This window comes from Hyperoodon ampullatus (assembly GCF_949752795.1).
Source record: "Hyperoodon ampullatus genome assembly, chromosome: 18".
In the NCBI taxonomy this organism is placed as follows: Eukaryota; Metazoa; Chordata; class Mammalia; order Artiodactyla; family Ziphiidae; genus Hyperoodon; species Hyperoodon ampullatus.
Window position 1 is genome coordinate 37,334,921 of NC_136931.1, and position 21,805 is coordinate 37,356,725.

Consider the following 21,805-nt stretch of genomic DNA (forward strand, 5'->3'; position numbering starts at 1 on the left):
GCAAAGGCCTTGAAAACTGAACCAACACTGGAACCCACACCCACAAAAAGAGGCAGTACATGCAATCTGAACGTTTCTGGGTAGGTTGCCTGATAAAACAAGCAACAGAACTCAACATTTTCCACAGATTTTTAAGAGGACCCAGAGTTTCAGTGTTATATCCAAAATGTGCAGGATATAATTTTAAAATTACTCGCAATATAAAGAACTAGGGAAATGTGATTAATTCTGAAAGGAGGAAGTAGCAGATCCCAACCCTAACAGGACTCAGATGAATTGTAGATTTTAAAGCAACAATATAACCATGTTCCATGAGGTAAAGATAAACATTCCTGAAATGAGTGAAGAGATAGATCTTAGTGGAGAAATAGAAACTATAAAAACGAACCAAGAGAAAATTTTAGAATGGAAAAAATATATCTTAAACTTCTAAAAGATATTCACTGTATGGGCCAATAGGAGAGTGGAGATTATAGAGGAAAGTCAGTAAACTTGAAGGTGACTCAGTAGAAACTACCTAATCTGAAGTACTGAGAAAAAAAGATTGAAAACAAATTATACTAAAGCCTCAGGGACCTGCGGAACAGTTTCTAAAGGCCTAAAATTTATGTCACTTAAGTACCAGAAAGAGAAAAGATTGTTGTAGAAAATATATTTGAAGAAATAACTGCAAAAAAAATTGAAAGACAAATTTACAGATTCAAAAAGCATAGCAAACACCAAACAGGATAAAAACAAACATAAAACAAAGCCTACTCATATCAAATCAAGCTACTTGAAACCTAAGATTGAAAGCTTTGAGCTGTGACACAGAAAAATGATGTATTTTGTATAAAGGAATGACAATTTTTTTTTTCGGTACGCGGGCCTCTCACTGTTGTGGCCTCTCCCGTTGCGGAGCACAGGCTCCAGACGCGCAGGCTCAGCAGCCATGGCTCACGGGCCCAGCAGCTCTGTGGTATGTGGGATCCTCCCGGACCAGGGCACAAACCCGTGTCCCCTGCATCGGCAGGCGGACTCTTAACCACTGCACCACCAGGGAAGCCCAGGAATGACAATTTGAATGACTTTGGATTTCTCTTCAGAAATCATAAAAGCCAAGCATCAAAACCTTTAAGTACTGAAAAAAGGAACTGTGAACTTAAGAATTTTATATCCAGCAAAAATATCCTTTCAGGAATGAGGGCAAAGTAAGTACATACCCTAATGAAGACAAACTTAAAGAATTCATTGCCTGGAGACCTGCTATAAAAGAAATGCTAAAGGAAGTTCTTTAGATAAAAGAGAAATTGCACTAGAAAGAATCTTGGAATTTCATGAAAGGGTACAGAAATGGTAAATATCTGGATGAATATAAACCATTTTACCAACATCAGGGACAAAAGAGAGGACCTCGCTATAGACCCTCCAGTAAAACAATGGACCTTTCTGTGCCCCAAAATCAGATGACTCAAACGAAATGGACAAATTCCTTAAAACCACAAGCTGCCCAAACACATCTAAGAAGAAATATGTAACCTGAATGGCCATATATTTATGAAATAAATTGAATTCATAGTTCAAAACCTTCTTACAAAGAAAGCTCCTAAATGGTTACACTGACAAATTATAACACATTTAAAGGGGAAATAATGCCAGTTCTTTGCAATCTCTTCCAGGAAGTACAAGGGGAGGAATGCTTCTAAACTCAAGACAAGCATCACCCTGATACCACCGAACACATTATAAGGGAACTACTGATCAATATTCCCCCTGTGAGGTTTTGCTCTGTAATAAGAAATATATATATTTGGTCTTCATGCACATTTCTGGCTCAGAGCTCACAAAACCCTTGGAATTTCCTGAGTGATAAGAGCAATGAGAGCATCTATTGTTACAATATTTGGTCTCTTGTCCCCAGTTCCTAAAAATGTTTCAGAGCCATAAAGTTGAAATGGGTGTCTTGTTATTCATAACAAGCCCTTTTCAACCACAAGTGAGTTTATGTTAATGAGGTGACTTCTGGAAATCCACAAGAGATGGAGGCTTATTACCAGGGTAACAAATAATCTAGTAAGTAAACTGGTTTTCTGAGTCCTGTAAGCCACCCTAGCAAATTAAAGGAACCCAAGAATGAGATCTTAGGAATGTCAGATTTATAGCCAGTCAGTCAGAATCATGTGACAACCTGGACTCATGTTTGGCATCTGAAGTGGAGGCCAGTCCTCTGGGAGTAAGCCCTCAACCTTCAGAATCGGATGCTGTCTCTGGGTAGATAGTGTCATAATTGAGTTGAATTGTAGGACACCCAGCTGATGTTTGAGAATTGCTGGTGGTGGCGGGGGTGGGTGGGGAAGACCCACGTGTTGGAATTGGTATCATAATTGTTATTCCAGAAAATAGATGCAGGGGACTTCCCTGGTGGTCCAGTGGTTAAGACTTTGCCTTCCAATGCAGGGGGTGCGGGTTTGATCCCTGGTCGGGGAGCTAAGATCCCATGTGTCTTGCAGCCAAAAAAAACAAAACATAATGCAGAAGCAATATTGTAACAAATTCAATAAAGACTTTAAAAATGGTCCACGTCAAAAAATTTTTTTGATTAAAAGAAACTAGATGCAAAAATCCTTAAAGTATTAGCCAATCTAATCCAGCAATATATAAAAAGTATAATACACTTAAATAGTCACAGCCAAGTGTGGTTTATCCCAGGAATGCAAGACCAATTCAACATTTGAAAAATCAGTGTAATTCATTATATAAATTAAGAAAGAAAACTACATGATTATCTCAATCTGTTAAAAAAATCAACACCCATTCATGATAAAAAATCAGAGAAATAAAAATAGAGTGGAACTTCTGTAACCTGATAAAGGGTGTCTACCAAAATCTACAGATGACACCATACTTAATGGTGAAAAGCTGAATGCTTTCTCCCTCAAAATCAACAACGAGGTAACTCCCATTTAACACCATATTGGAAGTTGTAGACAGTGCAAAGTGGCATACAGATTGAAAACTATTTTTGCAGATGACATAATTACGTAAAAAAATTAACATGAAATATACCCTCAAAAAACTCCTGGAACAAATCAGTTTAGCAAGGTTGTAGGATAAAAGACCAAAAGACAAATATCAATTGTATTTTTTATATATACAGTTGATCCTTGAACAACACGAGTTTGAAGTGCACAGCTCCACTTATACATGGATTTTTTTTTTAGGGTAAATACCTACTACTACACCATCCACGGTCGGTTGAATCCACAGGTGCAGAACCAAGGATATGGTGGGCTGACTATAAAGTTATACGTGGATTTTTGACTGCAAGGAGGGTCAGCACCCTTAACTCCCATGTTGTTCAAGGGTCAACCATACTTTGTTGTTCAAGGGTCAACTCCCTTGTTGTTCAGGGGTCAACTATACTTTGTTGTTGGTAACTCCCATGTTGTTGAAGGGTCAACTATACTTTGAGCTATAAATGTTCAAAGGTTCAACATTTGAAGAATGAGCAATTGGAGTTCAAAATTAAGAAATCAGCAATACCATTTAAAGTAGCACTTCCCCCACCCACCCAAAAAAAAAAAGTGCAACATCTGTAAACTGAAAACCTGCAGAACCCTGATGAAAGAATTCAAAGAAGACCTAAATGAATGGAGATATACACTGTGTATACCTGTTGATGGACTCAGTACTGTTAACATCCATTCTTCTAAAATAGATCTATATAAATGAACAGTTGAAATTAAAACCCCCACTATATTTTTGCAAATGTTGACAGAGTGTTTCTAGAGTATAATGAAAAGGCAAGGAATTATAAGAGCCAAAACAATTTTGAAAAAGTACAAAGATGGGAGACTCCCTACCTGATTTCAGGAGTTTAAATCTTCAGTAATCAAGACAGTGTGGTACTAACAAAAGCTCAAACACATAGATCAGTGGAACAGAATAGAGCCCAGAAAAGGATTCATACAAATACAGTTAATTGATCTTTTTTACAGAGATACAAAGTCAGTTCAATGGAGAAAGCATAATCTAGTCTTTAACAAATGGTGCTAGAACAATTGGATACCCATATTTCAAAAAGAAAAAAAAATTGACCTATACCTATATCTTAATATCTTATATAAAAACAAGTATATTGCAAAACTTTTAGAAGAAAACATAGGCAAAATCTCTGGGTTAGGGAAAGAGTTCTTAGATATGACATCAAAGGAGAATCCATAAAAGAAAATCTTATAAATTGGACTTCATTAAAATTAAAGCTTTTTCTCTGTGAAGGACATTGTTGAGTGAAAAGAAAAGGCACTAAGAGAAAATATATGTAAATCATTTGTCAAAAGACTTCTTTAACCCAGAACTCAAAACGCAACAATAAGAAAAGTACCCAATTTAAAAATGGGCAGAAAATTGGAACAGACACCTCACCAGAGAAGATTTAGACATTTCAAAACTGCAAATTAACACCACAATGGGATAGCTCTATACCTCTATTAAAATAACTAATTTTTAAAAATGACAACGCCAGGTGCTGGGAACTATGTAGAGCAACTGGGAATCTAATAACACTCCTGGTAGGAATGCAAAATGATAACAGCCATTTTGGAAAACAGCTTGATGGTTTCCTATAAAGTTACCATGTGATTCAGCAGTCTCCTGGCTGGGTACCCAAGAGAAAGAAAAATATGTTTACACACAGAACATGAATGTGAATGTTTATGGTAGCTTTATCCATAATGAACAAAAACTGGGAACAGTTTTAAGTGTTCCTCAGTTGTTAATAAAGTTTGGTACATCTATGTAGTGAAATGTATTCAGGAATAAAGAGACTAACTATTGGTGATGCAGTAGCATAGAAGAATCTCAAATGCATTGTGCTAATCAAAGAATCCAGACTCAGAATACTGTGATTTTATTTGTATAAAATTTTTACTTAGGACTTCCCTGGTGGTCCAGTGGTTAAGAATCCACCTGCCAATGCAGGGGACACAGGTTTGATCCCTCATCCGGGAAGATTCCACATGCCGTAGGGCAACTAAGCGTGTGTGCCACAACTACTGAGCCTGTGCTCTAGAGCCCACGAGCCACAACTACTGAGCCCACATACCACAACTACTGAAGCCTGTGCACTCGGGCCCACAAGAGAAGCCATCACAATGGGAAGCCCACGCATCACAACGAAGAGTAGCCCCTGCTCACTGCAACTAGAGAAAAGCCCATGTGCAGCAATGAAGACCCAGCACAGCCAAAAAAAAAAATTTTTTTTTATTTATATGGGAAAGGTGGAACGACAGCAAAAGGTCATTGGTCGCCAGGAAACAAGATTGAAGATGGATTTCGCCTGCTGAGGAGCAGCAGGAGGGAATTTGGGGGAGGGGGTGATGGAACTTCTTGATTATGGTGGCTGTCGCTTGACTCTGCATTTGTCAGAGGATTTTATTATATATTACTTGAGACGTGACTGAATGTCTTGTGACCAAGTGTCAGCAAGGATTGAGGAACTGAAATTCTCTTAACTTACTTTGGAAGAATAAATTGCTACAGCCACTTTGGAAAGTCATTTGGCATGCTCTGGTAAAGCTGAAAATTGTTATGTCCTACAATACAGCAACCCTGCTTCTAGATAAATACCCAGATACTCATCGTATGAGAGCATAACGAGAATACAAGAATGTTTACAGCAGTATTTAATATTTTAAAAAGTGGAAGCAAGCTAAATGTCCACAAGGAAAATGGATAGTGACTCATTTCTACAGTTGATCCAAGATTTTAAAATATACAAAAAAGAAAATATACAAAAAATACTATATATTTTTTATAGATATATAAGTTTAAAAATCTAAAGCTGTACATAGGAATTATAAAAATTATACTTAGGATGGGTTGTGTAGGAAAGATAATGGGGACATAGAAGGCTTTAGCTGTACAGTTGACACTTGAACAACACAGGGGATAGGGCTACCAACCTGCTTGCAGTTGAAATTTTGAGTATAACTTTATAGTCAGCCCTCTGTATCTGAGGTTCCGCATCTTCAGATTCAACCAACTACAGACTGTAGTACTGTAGTATATATTTATTGAGTAAAATCCATATAAGTGGACCTGCACAGTTCAAATCCACGTTGTTCGAGGGTCAGTTGTACACAGAATTGAACTGCACAGGTTCACTTATATACAGATTCTTTTCAATAAATATTACAGTACTACACAATACAGAAGCACAAATACAGAGGGCTGACTATGGGACTTGAGCATCTGCAGATTTTGGTATCCAGATCAGGTCCTTTCTAGGACCAGTTCCCCATGGATACTGAGGGATGAATGTACAGAGGTGGGGTTTTTTGACCATATTTAATAGTTAAGTATTTAAATGCTTAAGTGAAATTAATACTTTAGATCTTGCTCTTTCTTGAAATACTTTGTGAAGAAATGATTCTATATTTGTAAGTTTTTTAGGAGTGTGACCTAGAATGTTGAATAGTGGAGAATGTTACTTTTTATTAATAAAAGTCGATTTTTTTAAGTTAACATAAAAAATACTGTTCACAGTTGACATGGAAAGTGGATCAAGGGACTTCCCCAGTGGCGCAGTGGTTAAGAATCTGCCTGCCAGTGCAGGGGACACGGGTTTGAGCCCTGGTCTGGGAAGATCCCACATGCCATGGAGCAACTAAGCCCGTGTGCCACAACTACTGAGCCTGCGCTCTAGAGCCCACAAGCCACAACTACTGAGCCCACATGCTCTAGGGCCCGTGAGCCACAACTGCTGAGCCTGAGTGCCACAACTACTGAAGCCCACACGCCTAGAGCCTGTGCTCCGCAACAAGAGAAGCCACTGCAGTGAGAAGCCCTCGCACCGCAACGAAGAGTAGCCCCCGCTCACTGCAACTGGAGGATGCACGTGGGCGTGCCACAACGAAGACCCAACACAGCCAAAATAAATAAATAAATTTATTTTGTAAAAAGTGGGTCAAAATTTTTAAATTGTGTTAAATAAGAAAGTAAGCAGATGATTTTATTTAAGTACTTTAAAAGAAAAAATATGAAAGACCACCATAACCCTTGAGTACTCAAAATGGGGTAAACTAGTTAATGGATGATGTTGAAGAAATATTCACTTATATATACAAAAGAAGTCATTGGTGTTTGAGTATGTAAGTAGTGTTTTAGTCTATTTTTATCAGTGGCCTTTCCATAAAAATAACAGCTTTCTGAGGATTTCATTGCATTTCTTTGGGGGCCTTTGGGGGCTCTAGTAAAAAGCATTTTTTCCCCACTGGAGTTATGAACCAATTGAGAACATGGAGATTCAGACTAGCCCCTTTATTACACTAAAGGCTAGGAGAAGCAGCTTAGTGAGAGAATCAAACTAGACTTGCTAATTCCCTACCCACTAGGTCCACCTCCTACCTCAGTCTAGACTGGACCATCCCATCCAGGGAAAGTGCATCTGCAGAAGAGACCCACTTACCCAGGTCACTGTTTCTCATACTCGCTGGTCCAGGGAAAGAGGGAAGGAAAAAGGGACCAAATTCCCCCCCCATCCAAGTGACTCTCTTCACTTCCCTGGGGAGGGTATAGGAGTGGGTAAGAGGCCAAGAGTGTTTATGTGTAGTAAAAGATGTTGTCTTCTGCAATTTAGGTGAGAGAAGAGTAGTTTGTGTCCCCCTCTACCCATTGCAATTTGTCAGCCTCATATTGTTAGAAATATTTTCTGAAGATCAGTTGAATTAAACTATTAACCAGTATTTAAATGTATTCACAATAGAAAAGAATGTCATTCTTGTCATATGACTTGCCTTAAAACCTTGACTTTTAAAAGTTATATATTTAAAGAGCATTTACTATGGCCTTATACAAGTACCATGTTTCTTCAGTTTAAAAAAAAAAAGTAAATACTTCAGACTTCTTGATTATTTTCCTGGTATTTAGCTCTACCAAACTAGGTTTTATAAACCTACTCACTTTTTCTTTAATTGCTCTCAGCAAGAATTGTATTGGATAGAATTAGCATGTGATACGCTCATTAGAAGACCATACAATCTAATGGAGAAGACAAATAATTACAGTAGTAGTGATACTGCCAGAGAACCATGGGCAGTATGTTTTGGTTATATGAATGATGAAGAAAGTAATGAAAACAAATATATTTTAAGCAAACATATTGCTTCTGTGTTAAAATATATTTTTGGAGGTTTTATGAAATTTTGAAATGGAAATCCATTACTGGTGATTTTCCACCAGTCTCCTGAAAGTGGCTAATTGGTCATTTCAAATAAGCCAAAGTTACTAGTCAAAATTTAACTCTGAGCTGTATTTTTGAGTTTTTGTTCTTAGTTTTATGTCCTTAAAGTATTTTAGGGGGAAAAATATCTGACATTTTTGTTTTATGAAGCCCTTTAAAATAAAGAACGGGTGTGGCATCATACTGCTACCTCCAAGATAGCAACCAGCAGGTGAATACCCACTAGATGTCTCCAGTGGCAATCAAAGAAGTCTTTATTCTTCATTCACTAAAATATTATTTTAATTGTAGAGTTACCTATGAACAAGTAGAGCCAAAAGGTGAACTGTGTATGAGAGAGTATGTATGTGTGTGTGTGTGTGTGTGTGTGTGTGTGTGTGTGTGCAGGCATGCCAGGGAATGGGAAGAACGTACAGTTTAAGAGTCAGAGCAACCTAGGTTCAAATTCTCGCCCTAAGTAACCTTGGGCAAGTTCCTTAATCCCTGTGAGCCTTAGTTTCCTCCCAGCCCATAAAGAATAATACCTATTTCATTCTGTTCTTACGGAGATTTCGCTCAAGGTCTTTCTAAGCCTACAATCTAATGGAACTCTTCAAATAAGAATGGGTCAGGCACATTTTAAGAATAGCTTAGTGCCAGGTAGCAAGCTGCCTATAAAATTTGAGGAAGGGGGATACTAAGCAAAATAGAAAACTATAATAGTGCTTATTTTGAAACTCCAGTTTAAATCTTTCTGACTGAAAATGTAGAAAGTGTTAATTTATGGAGTAAAATCTTAAAACCACTTAAATGTGCAACAGTGAGATAGTGGGTAAATAAATGACAAGACGTCATGGGAATGATTACAGTTATGAAGAGTATAGATAAGTTTTGATGTGTTACAGCAAAAGCAGAATGTATGTATCTTACAATTAAACTTAGGTTTTGAAAATGTGAAGAGCGACTTCCCTGGTGGTGCAGTGGTTAAGAATCCACCTGCCAATGCAGGGGACATGGGTTCAATCCCTGGTGCGGGAAGATCCCACATGCCGCGGAACAACTAAGCCCGTGCACCATAACTGCTGAAGCCCACATGCCTAGAGCCTATGCTCTGCAACAAGAGAAACCACCATAATGAGAAGCACGGGCCCTGCAACGAGAGTAGCCCCCACTCGCTGCAACTAGAGAAAGCGCGCGCAGCAACGAAGACCCAACACAGCCAAAAATAAATAAATAAAATAATTTTTTTTAATGTGAAGAAAAAAAGGTTTATCACAATAATTGTTAGAGTAATAGAATTCTTCATTTTCCCAGTTTCTCAGTACCAAGAGTTTGCTTTTATAACAAGGAAAATATGTAAGATACTCATGCTTTCATGGAGCAAAAAATTTCTCTTTACAGACACAGCACAAACTTTAGGTTCCTTAATGCTTGATTTCATTATTAAGACAACCAAAGAAACAGACCATTAGTCTTAGTTCTTTTACCTACTTAGGCATCATCCTTTTAGCTATTGTTTTTCTGTCAGGTGTTATAACTCAATGCAGTCAACTTACATATTGATTTGATAATAGAACTAGAAAATTTAATGTATCTTTTTAAAAGCACTGTTTTTCTTTGTTTTCATGTTACAGATTTATTTGAGGTTCCTAGATTATCAAATGGAGCACTCAAATGAATGCAAGAGAAACTTCGTTGCAGTCTACGATGGGAGCAGTTCTATTGAAAATCTGAAGGCCAAGTTTTGCAGCACTGTGGCCAATGATGTAATGCTTAAAACAGGAGTTGGGGTGATACGGATGTGGGCTGATGAAGGTAGTCGGCTTAGCAGGTTCAGAATGCTCTTTACTTCCTTTGTGGAGCGTAAGTAAATAATTCCTATAGCATTGGGATCTTTTACTTAATCATTTATTCAGAATACAATTATGGAGCATTTCCTTTAGACAAAGACTGCTAGTCACAGAATGTAGAAGTAACTAGGTCTTAGTATGTATTCTTAAGGAACTGACTGTCATGTGTGAAAAAAGACATGGTAATGCATAAGTTGAAACACTACCTATTATAAAGATATAAACATATGATAGGGAGTGCAAAAAGTGGAGACTTCTCTCAAGATTTTCAAAATTAAAAATAATTATCAGTAGTATGACTTCAGCTTGGTGAATAATGTGAATCCATCAAACCATGTTCCCCAAAGATTTAGATTGACTGTTTTTTTTAAAACTTTTAAAGTAATTTTAAGCTTATAGAAAGTTGTAAAAATAGTAGAGTTCTCCTGTGCCCTTCGCTCAGATTCCCTTAATGTTAACATCTTACAAAACCGTAGGAAAACTGAATATTAACACTGATGGAATATTATTAACCAGTTTAGAGATCTTACTGAGAAGTCAGTAGTTTTCCCATTAATGTCCTTTTCTTTTATTTATTTATTTATTTATTTATTTATTTATTTATTTTATTACTTTCTGCTTTATAACAAAGTGAATCAGTCATACATATACATCTGTTCCCACATCCCTTCCCTCATGCATCTCCCTCCCTCCCACCCTCCCCATCCCACCCCTCCAGGCGGTCACAAAGCACCGAGCTGATCTCCCTGTGCTCTGCGGCTGCTTCCCACTAGCTATCTACCTTACGTTTGGTAGTGTATATATGTCCATGCCTCTCTTTCGCTTTGTCACAGCTTACCCTTCCCCCTCCCCATATCCTCAAGTCCATTCTCAAGTAGGTCTGTGTCTTTATTCCCGTTTTACCCCTAGGTTCTTCATGACATTTTTTTTTTAATTCCATATATATGTGTTAGCATACGGTATTTGTCTTTCTCTTTCTGACTTACTTCACTCTGTATGACAGACTCTAGGTCTATCCACCTCATTACAAATAGCTCAGTTTCGTTTCTTTTTATGGCTGAGTAATATTCCATTGTATATATGTGCCACATCTTCTTTATCCATTCATCCGATGATGGACACTTAGGTTGTTTCCAGCTCCAGGCTATTGTGAATAGAGCTGCAATGAACATTTTGGTACATGTCTCTTTTTGAATTATGGTTGTCTCAGGGTATATGCCTAGTAGTGGGATTGCTGGGTCATATGGTAGTTCTATCTTTAGTTTTTTAAGGAACCTCCATACTGTTCTCCATAGTGGCTGTACCAATTCACATTCCCACCAGCAGTGCAAGAGTGTTCCCTTTTTTCCACACCCTCTCCAGCATTTATTGTTTCTAGATTTCTTGATGATGGCCATTCTGACTGGTGTGAGATGATATCTCATTGTAGTTTTGATTTGCATTTCTCTAATAATTAATGATGTTGAGCATTCTTTCATGTGTTTGTTGGCAGTCTGAATATCTTCTTTGGAGAAATGCCTATTTAAGTCTTTTGCCCATTTTTGGATTGGGTTGTTTGTTTTTTTGCTATTGAGCTGCATGAGCTGTTTATAAATTTTGGAGATTAATCCTTTGTCAGTTGCTTCATTTGCAAATATTTTCTCCCATTCTGAGGGTTGTCTTTTGGTCTTGTTTATCGTTTCCTTTGCTGTGCAAAAGCTTTGAAGTTTCATTAGGTCCCATTTGTTTATCTTTGTTTTTAGTTCCATTTCTCTAGGAGGTGGGTCCAAAAGGATCTTGCTGTGATTTATGTCATAGAGTATTCTACCTATGTTTTCCTCTAAGAGTTTGATAGTTTCCGGCCTTACATTTAGCTCTTTAATCCATTTTGAGCTTATTTTTGTGTATGGTGTTAGGGAATGATCTAATCTCATACTTTTACATGTCCCTGTCCAGTTTTCCCAGCACCACTTATTGAAGAGGCTGTCCTTTCTCCACTGTACATTCCTGCCTCCTTTGTCAAAGATAAGTTGGCCATATGTGCGTGGGTTTATCTCTGGGCTTTCTATCTTGCTCCACTGATCTATCTTTCTGTTTTTATGCCAGTACCACACTGTCTTAATTACTGTAGCTTTGTAGTATAGTCTGAAGTCAGGGAGCCTGATTCCTCCGGCTCCGTTTTTCGTTCTCAAGATTGCTTTGGCTATTCGGGGTCTTTTGTTTTTCCAAACAAATTGTGAAATTTTTTGTTCTAGTTCTGTGAAAAATGCCAGTGGTAGTTTGATAGGGATTGCATTGAATCTGTAGATTGCTTTGGGTAGTAGAGTCATTCTCACAATATTGATTCTTCCAATCCAGGAGCATGGTATATCTCTCCATCTATTTGTATCATCTTTAATTTCTTTCATCAGTGTCTTATAATTTTCTGCATACAGGTCTTTTGTCTCCTTAGGTAGGTTTATTCCTAGATATTTTATTCTTTTTGTTGCAATGGTAAATGGGAGTGTTTTCTTGATTTCATTTTCAGAGTTTTCATCATTAGTGTACAGGAATGCCAGAGATTTCTGTGCATTAATTTTGTATCCTGCTACTTTACCAAATTCATTGATTAGCTCTAGTAGTTTTTCGGTAGCATCTTTAGGATTCTCTATGTATAGTATCATGTCATCTGCAAACAGTGACAGCTTTACTTCTTCTTTTCCAATTTGGATTCCTTTTATTTCCTTTTCTTCTCTGATTGCTGTGGCTAAAACTTCCAAAACTATGTTGAATAAGAGTGGTGAGAGTGGGCAGCCTTGTCTTGTTCCTGATCTTAGTGGAAATGGTTTCAGTTTTTCACCATAATGTCCTTTTCTGATCCAGGATCCCACACTGCCTTTAATTGTCATGTCTCCTTTAGTCTCTTCCATTTGTGACACTTCCTCAGTCTTTAATGACCTGGATGGCTTTGAAGAGCACTGGCCAGCTACTTAGTAGAATGCCCATTGGTTTAGGTTTGTCTGATGTTCTCTCATGGATTCAATTGAGGTTATGCATTTCTGTCGAGAATACCATAGAAATCACATTCCACCTTTCTCAGTACATCATACCAGTGAGGTAGGGTACATAATGTGGTTTGCCTTACACTAACTTGGGTCACTTCCTTAAGGTATTGTTTGCCACATTTCTCTGCTATAAACAATAATTTTTCCTTTCTAATAAGTTTCTTTGAGAGTATGCAAATATCCTTTTGCTCACTAGTTTTAGCCTCTGTTAATGACTTCTGCCTGTAATAGTTATTGCTGCAGTATTTACCTAATGGTGGTTTTCTGTTTCCATCATTCCTTCTACACTTAATTATAATTCTGTGAAGAAGAGTTGTTCTTTTTCCTTCATTGATTTATTCAGTTACTTGTGTCAGTATGAGCTCATTTGACTCTATTATTTTATATATAATATATATATATATACATTACTCTATAATAAAAGTTACTTTATTGCTCAGAGTCCCAGCTTTGGCCATTGGGAGCTCCTTTAGGTTGCCTCCTGTACTCTTTGGATAAGCCCATTATTTTTTTTAATCACTTCCTTACTTTCTGTTCCATAGGCTGAACCAGGCTCAGCTTGTGTTTTCCTTGCCCAAGCCTTAGAACCAAGCATGTTTCCAAAAATCCCTTTCCTTCTCTTCTAGTGAGAAATCTGGCTCTAAATATCCATGGTATATTTATTTGTTCAATCCTAGGATACACATAAAGTAATTTTTGGATTGCTAACCCATATCCCTGTTAGAAACTTCCTAACAGAGTACACTATTTGTGTGCAGTTCTTTTTATCTTGAGCCATGCTCTCAAAATATGGTGTTCCATTTACTTAGGTTAGTTATCTTCCTCTCTCCTTTGCGTGTGGTTCATCTGTAGTACTCTTAGGTTCATTTGTGACTGTTGTGACTGTTTATATTTTGTTTTGTGTCCCCCCGCCCTCATCATGGTTACTTTAAATTATTTTTATTTTCAGAGTACCTGGAATATTGCCATTATTCAAAGAGAGCTCTACAAAAAGATACACTCAAATATTGTTCCTTTCTCACCTCTCCTGTGCCAGTCCCACCCCCCAATTCTTTGCACTCCATTCCTACCAACTCTCTGCTGGTAACTAATCACATTAGTCCCTGGTGTATCCATCATGCATTTCTTTTTACACAAAAGAGCTGATACACGTGTATTTTCTCATAGCTTCTTTTTTCTTACATGGGAAGCATATTATACTCTTTGCACTTTGCTTCTTTCACTTAACAGTATATCCTGGAAATCACTCCATATCAGTTCATAGAGATCATCTTTATTATTTACAACTCCATAGTTATTGGGTTGGCCAAAAAGTGCCTTTGGTTTTTAAGTAAAAATAAAAGACATATTTTTCATTTTCACCAAGAACTTTATTGAACAACATATTCATCCTTTTGTTCCACTACCTTCTGCCATTTTTCAGGCAACTTCATAATTCCATCTTCCCAAAACTTTTTATCTTTTTGAACAAAGAACTGTTCTGGTGCCTTTTACAGTCTTCCAGGGAATTGAAAGTTTTTCTATTAAGAGAATTTTGTAAAGACCTAAATAAATGGAAATCTGAAGGTGCAATGTCTGATGAATGCGGTGGATGAATCAGAACTTCCCAGCCAGGCTGTAACAGTTTTTGCCTGGTCATCAAAGAAACACGTGGTCTTGCGTTATCCTGATGGAAGATTATGCATTTTCTGTTGACTAATTCTGGATGCTTTTTGTCGAGTGCCGCTTTCATTTGGTCTAATTGGGAGCAGTACTTGTTGGAATTAATCGTTTGGTTTTCTGGAAGGAGCTCATAATAGAGGACTCCCTTCCAATCCTACCGTATACACAACATCACATTCTTTGGATGAAGACCAGCCTTTGCTGTGGTTGGTAGTGTTTCATTTCGCTTGCCCCACGATCTCTTCTGTTCCACATTATTGTACAGTATCCACTTTTCATCGCCCATTACAATTTGTTTTAGAAATGGAACATTTTCATTACATTCAAGTACAGAATCACATGTGGAAATACAGTCAAGAAGGTTTTTTTCGCTCAGCTTATGTAGAACCCAAATGTCAAAGCAATTAACATAACCAGGCTGGTGCAAATGATTTTCAGTGCTTGATTTGGATATTTTGAGTATGTTGGCTATCTCCCGCATTGTATAACATTGATTGTTCTCAATCTCTCAATTTGATCACTACAACTGGTCTACCGACTGTGGAGCATCGTCCAGCGAGAAATCTCCAGCACAAAACTTCACAAACCACTTTTGACATGTTTGATTAGTCACAGCACCTTCTCCATATACTGGCAAAAATCTTTTTTTGCGTTTCAGTTGCGTTTTTACCTTTCTTGAAATAATAAAGCATAATATGCTGAAAATGTTGCTTTTTTTCTTTCATCTTCAATATTAAAATGGCTACACAAAAATTCACCAATTTTGTTAAGTCTTTTTTTAAATGCACACTGATACGACAGCTGTCACAATCTAACAAAATTGTTTCAAATGAAGTTAAAGACAACTAAGTGCTACTAGAGCCACCTTACAGAAAAAAATGAACCTTTTGGCCAACCCTGTAGTACATTGTGTGTACATACTTTATTCAGTCATTCAGTTTATGGGCATATGGGTTATTTACAGTATTTTGCAATTACAAGCATACTGTTGCAATGAATAATGTTATGCATATGTATTTTCATATTCTTGGAGGTATATCCTCTGGATAGATTCCTAGAAGTGGGATTACTGATGTAAAAGGATGTAAATCTTTCATAGTTTGCCAAATACCCTTCCAGAATGGTTGTATATATTTTTTAATTATGATAAAATGCACCCTCAGCCATTTTTAAGTGTACAATTCAGTGGCGCTAAGTACATTCACAACATCGTACAACCATCACCACTATCCATTTCTGGAACTTATGTAACATCCCAAATTGAAACTCCATACCCATTTAATAATAACTCCCATGCCCCTATTCCCCCACCCCCAGGTAACCTCTATTCTGCTTTCTATCTCCATGAATTTCCCTATTCTGGCTACCTCATATAAATGGAATATTTGTCCTTTTGCATCTGACTTATTTTACTTAGCATAACGTTTCTAAGAATTTCAGTCCTTTTTAAGGCTGAATAATATTCCATATGCGTATAATACCACATTTTTGTTTATCCTTTCATCTGTTGATGAACAATTGAGTTGTTTCTACTTGTAGGCTATTATGAATAAAGCTGCTATGAACATTAGTATACAGTTATCTCTTTGAGTCTCTGCTTTCAGTTCTTTGCAGTATATACTATGCCTAGAAGTAGAATTGCTAGATCAGGGGCTTCCCTGGTGGCGCAGTGGTTGAGAGTCCGCCTGCCGATGCAGGGGACCACGGCTTCGTGCCCCAGTCTGGGAAGATCCCACATGCAGTGGAGTGGCTGGACCCATGAGCCATGGCCGCTGAGCCTGTGTGTCCGGAGCCTGTGCTCCGCAATGGGAGAGGCCACAAGAGTGAGAGGCCCACGTACTGCAAAAAAAAAAAAAAAAAAAAAAAAAATTTATAGATCATATGGATATTCTATATTTAAATTTTAAAGGACCACCAACTGTTTTCACAGCTGTGCCATTTTACATTCCCTCCAGCAATGCAGCAGGGTTGGTCCCCATCCTCACCAAAACTTTATTTTTTGTTTTTTTGATAATAGCCATTTGACTTGGCTTTTGTTTTTTTGTTAAGTTGTAGAAGTTCTTTATGTATTCTGAATATTAATCTCTCATCAAATACATGATTAGCAAGTATTTTTTCACATTCTGTGCATTATCTTTTCACTGTCTTGATTGTGTACTTTGAGATACAAAAGTTTGATATAGTTCAATTTGTCTATTTTTTCTTTTTTTGTCTGTGCTTTGGGTGTCATAATCCAGAAATCATTGCCAAAGACAACATTATGAAGCTTTTCCTCTATGTTTTTAAATTTGGTAACAAGTTTTTTTATTAATTTATAACATGTTTCATGTGTACAGTATTATATTTTGATTTCTGTATACCCTACAGCATGCTCACCACCAAAGTTTAGTTTCCATCTGTCACCATACAGTTGACCCCCTTTACCCATTTGCCCTCCCCACCCTCCATAACTACTACTCTGTTCTCTGTATCTGTGGTTTTGGTTTGGATTGGTTTGATCTGTTCTTTGTTTGTTTGTCTCTTTGTTTATAATCCACATATGAGTGAAATCATATGGTATTTGTCTTTCTTCATCTGACTTATCTCACTTAGCGTAATACCCTCAAGGTCTATCCATGTTGCAAATGGTAAGATTTCATCTTTTCTTATGGTTGAGTAGTATTCAATTGAATATATATATATATATATATATACCACATATTCTTTATCCATTCCTCCATCAGTAGGGCTTTGGTTCTTTCCATATCTTGGCTATTGTAAATAATGACGTGATGAACACAGGTGCATAAATCTTTTCAAATTAGTCTTATTCTTTGGATAAATACCCAGAAGTGGAATAGCTGGATCATATGGTAGTTCTGGTTCTTAATTTTTTGACAAATCTCCATACTTTTTTCCATAATGGCTACAACAATTTACATTTCTTCCAACACTGTATGAGGGTTCCCTTTTCTTCACATCCTCTCTAACATTTATTATCTCTTGTCTTTTTGATAATAGCCATTCTGATTGGTGTGAGTGATATCTCATTGTTTTGATTTACATTTCCCTAATAATTAGTAATGTTGAGCATTTTTGCATGTGCCTGTTGGCCATTTGTATATCTTCTTTGGGAAAATGTCTGTTCAATACCTCTGCCCATTTTTTTAATCCAGTTGTTTGTTTTTTCTTGTTGAGTTGTATGAGTTATTTCTATTATTTTGGATATTAACCCCTTCTTGGATATATGATTTGCAAATATCTTCTATTCAGTAGGTTGTATTTTCATGTTGTTGTTGGTTTTCTCTCCTGTACAAAAGCTTTTTAGTTGGATTTAGTCTCACTTTATATTTTTGCTTTTATTTCCCTTGCCTGAGGAGACATATCCAGAAAAACGTTGCTAAGACCAAGATCAAAGAGTGTACTGCTTATTTTCATCAAGGAGTTTTATGGTTTCAGGTCTTACATTCAAGTATTTAATCCATTTGGAGTTGATTTGGGTGTGGGTTGTGAGGTAGTGGTCTAGTTTCATTCTTTTTCATGTGGCTGCCCAGTTTTCCCAGTGCCATTTATTGAAGAGACTATTCTTTCTACATTGTGTGTTCTTTGCTTCTTTGTTGTAAATTACTTGTTCATATATGTGTGGGTTTATTTCTGGGCTCTCAGTTCTGTTCCATTAATCTCTGTGTCTGTTTTCTACAAATAACATGTTACTTTGAATACTGTAGCTTTGTAATATAATTTGAAATCAGGGAGTGTGATACCTCCAGCTTTGTTCTTTTTTCTCAGCATAGCTTTGACTATTCGGGGTCTTCTATGTTTCCATATAAATTTTACAATTTTTTGTTCTGTTTCTGTGAAAATGTCCTTGGGACATTTGATAGGGATTGCATTGAATCTGTAGTTTGCTTTATGTAGTATGGACATTTTAACAATATTAATTCTTCCAGTCCATGAGCACAGAATATATTTCCATTAATTTGTGTCTTCAGTTTCTTTTAACAGGTCTTATGGTTTTCAGTGTAGAGGTCTTACACCTCCTTAGTTAAGTTTACGCTAAAGTATTATATTCTCTTTGTTGTGATTGTAAATGGGATTCTTTTCTTAACTGCTCTTTCTGTTAGTTTGTTATTAGTGTATAGAAATGCACCAGATTGTTGAATTTATACCCTGCAACTTTACTATATTCATTTATTATTTCCAAAAGGTTTTGGTGAGGTTTTTTTTAAATATTTAACATTTTTTATTTGGTTGCGCTGGGTCTTAGTTGTGGCTTGCCAGCTCCTTAGTTGCAGCATGCATGTGGGACCTAGTTCCCTGACCAGGGATTGAACCCAGGCCCCATGCTTGGGAGTGTGGAGTCTTAACCCCTGTGCCACCAGGGAAGTCCCTGAATTTTATTTATTTATTTATTTAATTTATTTATTTGGCTGCATTGGGTCTTCATTGCTGTATGTGAGCTTTCTCTAGTTGCGGCGAGTGGCAGCTACTCTTCGGTGAGGTGCGTGGACTTATTGCAGTGGCTTCCCTTGTTGTGGAGCATGGACTCTAGGCACACAGACTTCAGTAGTTGCAGCACGCGGGCTCAGTAGTTGTGGCATATGGGCCCTAGAGCATGCGGGCTTCATTAGTTGTGGCGTGCAGGCTCTAGGGCTTGCGGGCTTTAGTAGTTGTGGCACACGGGCTCAGTAGTTGTGACTCATGGACTCTAGAGTGCACAGGCCTCAGTAGTTGCAGTGTGTGGGCTCTAGGGCATGTGGGTTTCAGCAGTTGTGGCACGTGGGCTCAGTAGTTGTGGCTCGTAGGCTCTAGAGTGCAGGCTCAGTAGTTGTGGTGCACAGGCATAGTTGCTCCACGGCATGTAGGATCTTCCCAGACCAGGGCTCGAACCCATGTCCGCTACATTGGCAGGTGGATTCTTAACCACTTTGCCACCAGGGAAGTCCCTGGTGAATTTTTTAGAGTATTCTGTATATAAAATCATGTCATCCACAAATAGTTACAGTTTTACCTCTTCTTTTCCAATATGGATACCTTTTATTCTTCTTGATTAATTGCTCTGGCTAGGACTTCCAATACTATGTTGAATAAGAGTAGCGAGATTGAGTATCCTTGCCTTGTTCCTGATATTAGAGGAATAGCTTTAAGTTTTCATTGTTGAGTATGATGTTAGATGTGCATTTGTCATATATGGCCTTTATTATGTTTTTGGTACATGCCTTCTATACCTATTTTATTGAGAGTTTTTTGTCATAAATGGGTATTAAATCTTGTCAGATGCTTCTTCATCTGTTGAGATAATCATATGGTTTTTATCCTTCATTTTGTTCGTGAGGTGTATCACATTGATTAATTTATGGATGTTGAACCACCCTTGCCTCCCTAGGGTAAATCCCACTTGATCATGGTATATGATCCTTTTAATGTATGGTTTGCTAATATTTTATTGAGTATTTTTGCATCTGTGTTCATCAGAGATGAACCTATAATTTTTTTTGTGGTGTCCTTGCTGGTTTTGATATCAGGGTAATGCTGATCTAGTAGAATGAGTAGGAAGTATTCCCTCTTCTTTAATTTGTTAGAAGAGATTGAGAGATAGGTATTAAATCATTGAATGGTTGGTAGAATTCACATTGTAAAGCCGTCTGGTCCTGGACTTCTGTTTGGGTGGGAATTTTTGTTTACTGTTTCAACCACTTTACTAGAGATGAGTCTATTAAAATTTTCTATTTCTTTATGGTTCAGTCTTGGAAGATTGGATATTCTAAGAATTTGTCCATTTCTTCTAGGTTGTCCAATTTGTTGTCATAGAACTATTCATAATATTCTCTTATAATCCTTTATATTTCTGTGGTATCCTTGTTATTTCTCCTTTTATCAGAGCCTTCTCTCTTTTTTTCATAGTCTAGCAAACAGTTTGTCAATTTTATCTTTTCAAAGGACAAGCTGTTAGTTTCATTGATCTTTTCTATTGTCTTTTTGGTCTCTGTTTCACTTATTTCTGCTTTGATCTTCATTAGTTCTTTCCTTCTACTGACTTTGGGCTTCAGTCATTCTTCTTTTTCTAGTTCCTTTAGATGTAAGTTTAGATTTATTTGAGATTTTTCATGTTTCTCAGGGTAGGCCTGTATCACTATAACCTTCCCTCTTAGTATTGCTTTTGCTGCAGCCCTATAGGTTTGGTATGTCATATTTTCATTTTCATTTATTTTCAGGTATTTTTAAATTTTTCCTTTGAGTTTTTTGCTGATCTAATTCTTGTTCAGTAGCATTTGTTTAGTCTTCACAAATTTATGATTTTTCCAGCTTTCTTCTTCTAGTTGATATCTAATTTCATAGTGTTGTGCTCAGAAAAGATACTTGATATGATTTCATTCTTAAATTTGCTGAGATTTGTTTGCGTCCCAACATATGGTCTATCCTTGAGAGTATTTCATGTGCACTTGAGGAGTATGCATTTGGATAGAATGTTTTGTACAAATCTATCAAGTCCTCTGGTCTAACTTTTCATTTAGGTGTACTTTTCCTTGTTGACTTTTTGTCTGGATGACCTATCCTTTGATGTATGTGGGGTGTTAAAATCCCCTATTATGGTGTTGCTGTCAATTTCTCCCTTTAGGTCTGTTAATAATTGCTTTATATAATTTGGTGCCCCTATGTTAGCATATATATGAATAACTTACATCTTCTTGATGAATTGTCCCCTTTATCATTATATAATGTCCATCTTTGTCTCTTGTTACCTTTTTTGGCTTGACGTCTGTTTTATCTGATATGAGTATGGCTACACCTGATTTCCATGGCTGTCATTTGCTTGGAGTATCATCTTCTATCCCTTCACTTTGAGCCTACGTTTGTCTTTAAAGCTGAGTGAGTCTCCTGGAGGCAGCATATAGTTGGGTCTTGCTTTTTAATTCGTCCAGCCACTCTGTGCCTTTGGATTGGTGAATTCAGTCCGTTTACATTTAGGGTGATTATTGATAAATGAGGACATAGTACTGCCATTTTATTTTTTGTTTTCTGGTTGGTCTATATCTCCATTGTGGTTTTTTTCCTTGTGTTTCTGTCTGCCATTTTAGTTTGTTGATTTT

At 37.1% G+C, this 21,805-nt stretch overlaps 1 protein-coding gene across 2 annotated transcripts in view; it reads left to right on the forward strand.

Moving 5' to 3' along the window:
- The window catches only part of NETO2 (neuropilin and tolloid like 2), a gene marked incomplete at both ends in the record, with an annotated part of 75,228 nt that overhangs the window by 33,876 nt on the left and 19,547 nt on the right, over nt 1-21,805 (forward strand). For both annotated transcript variants that reach the window (XM_079723358.1, XM_079723359.1), the window contains one exon: nt 9,835-10,063. In XM_079723358.1, coding sequence (XP_079579484.1) covers nt 9,835-10,063 — 229 coding nt within the window. The remainder of the gene's footprint in view (nt 1-9,834; nt 10,064-21,805) is intronic.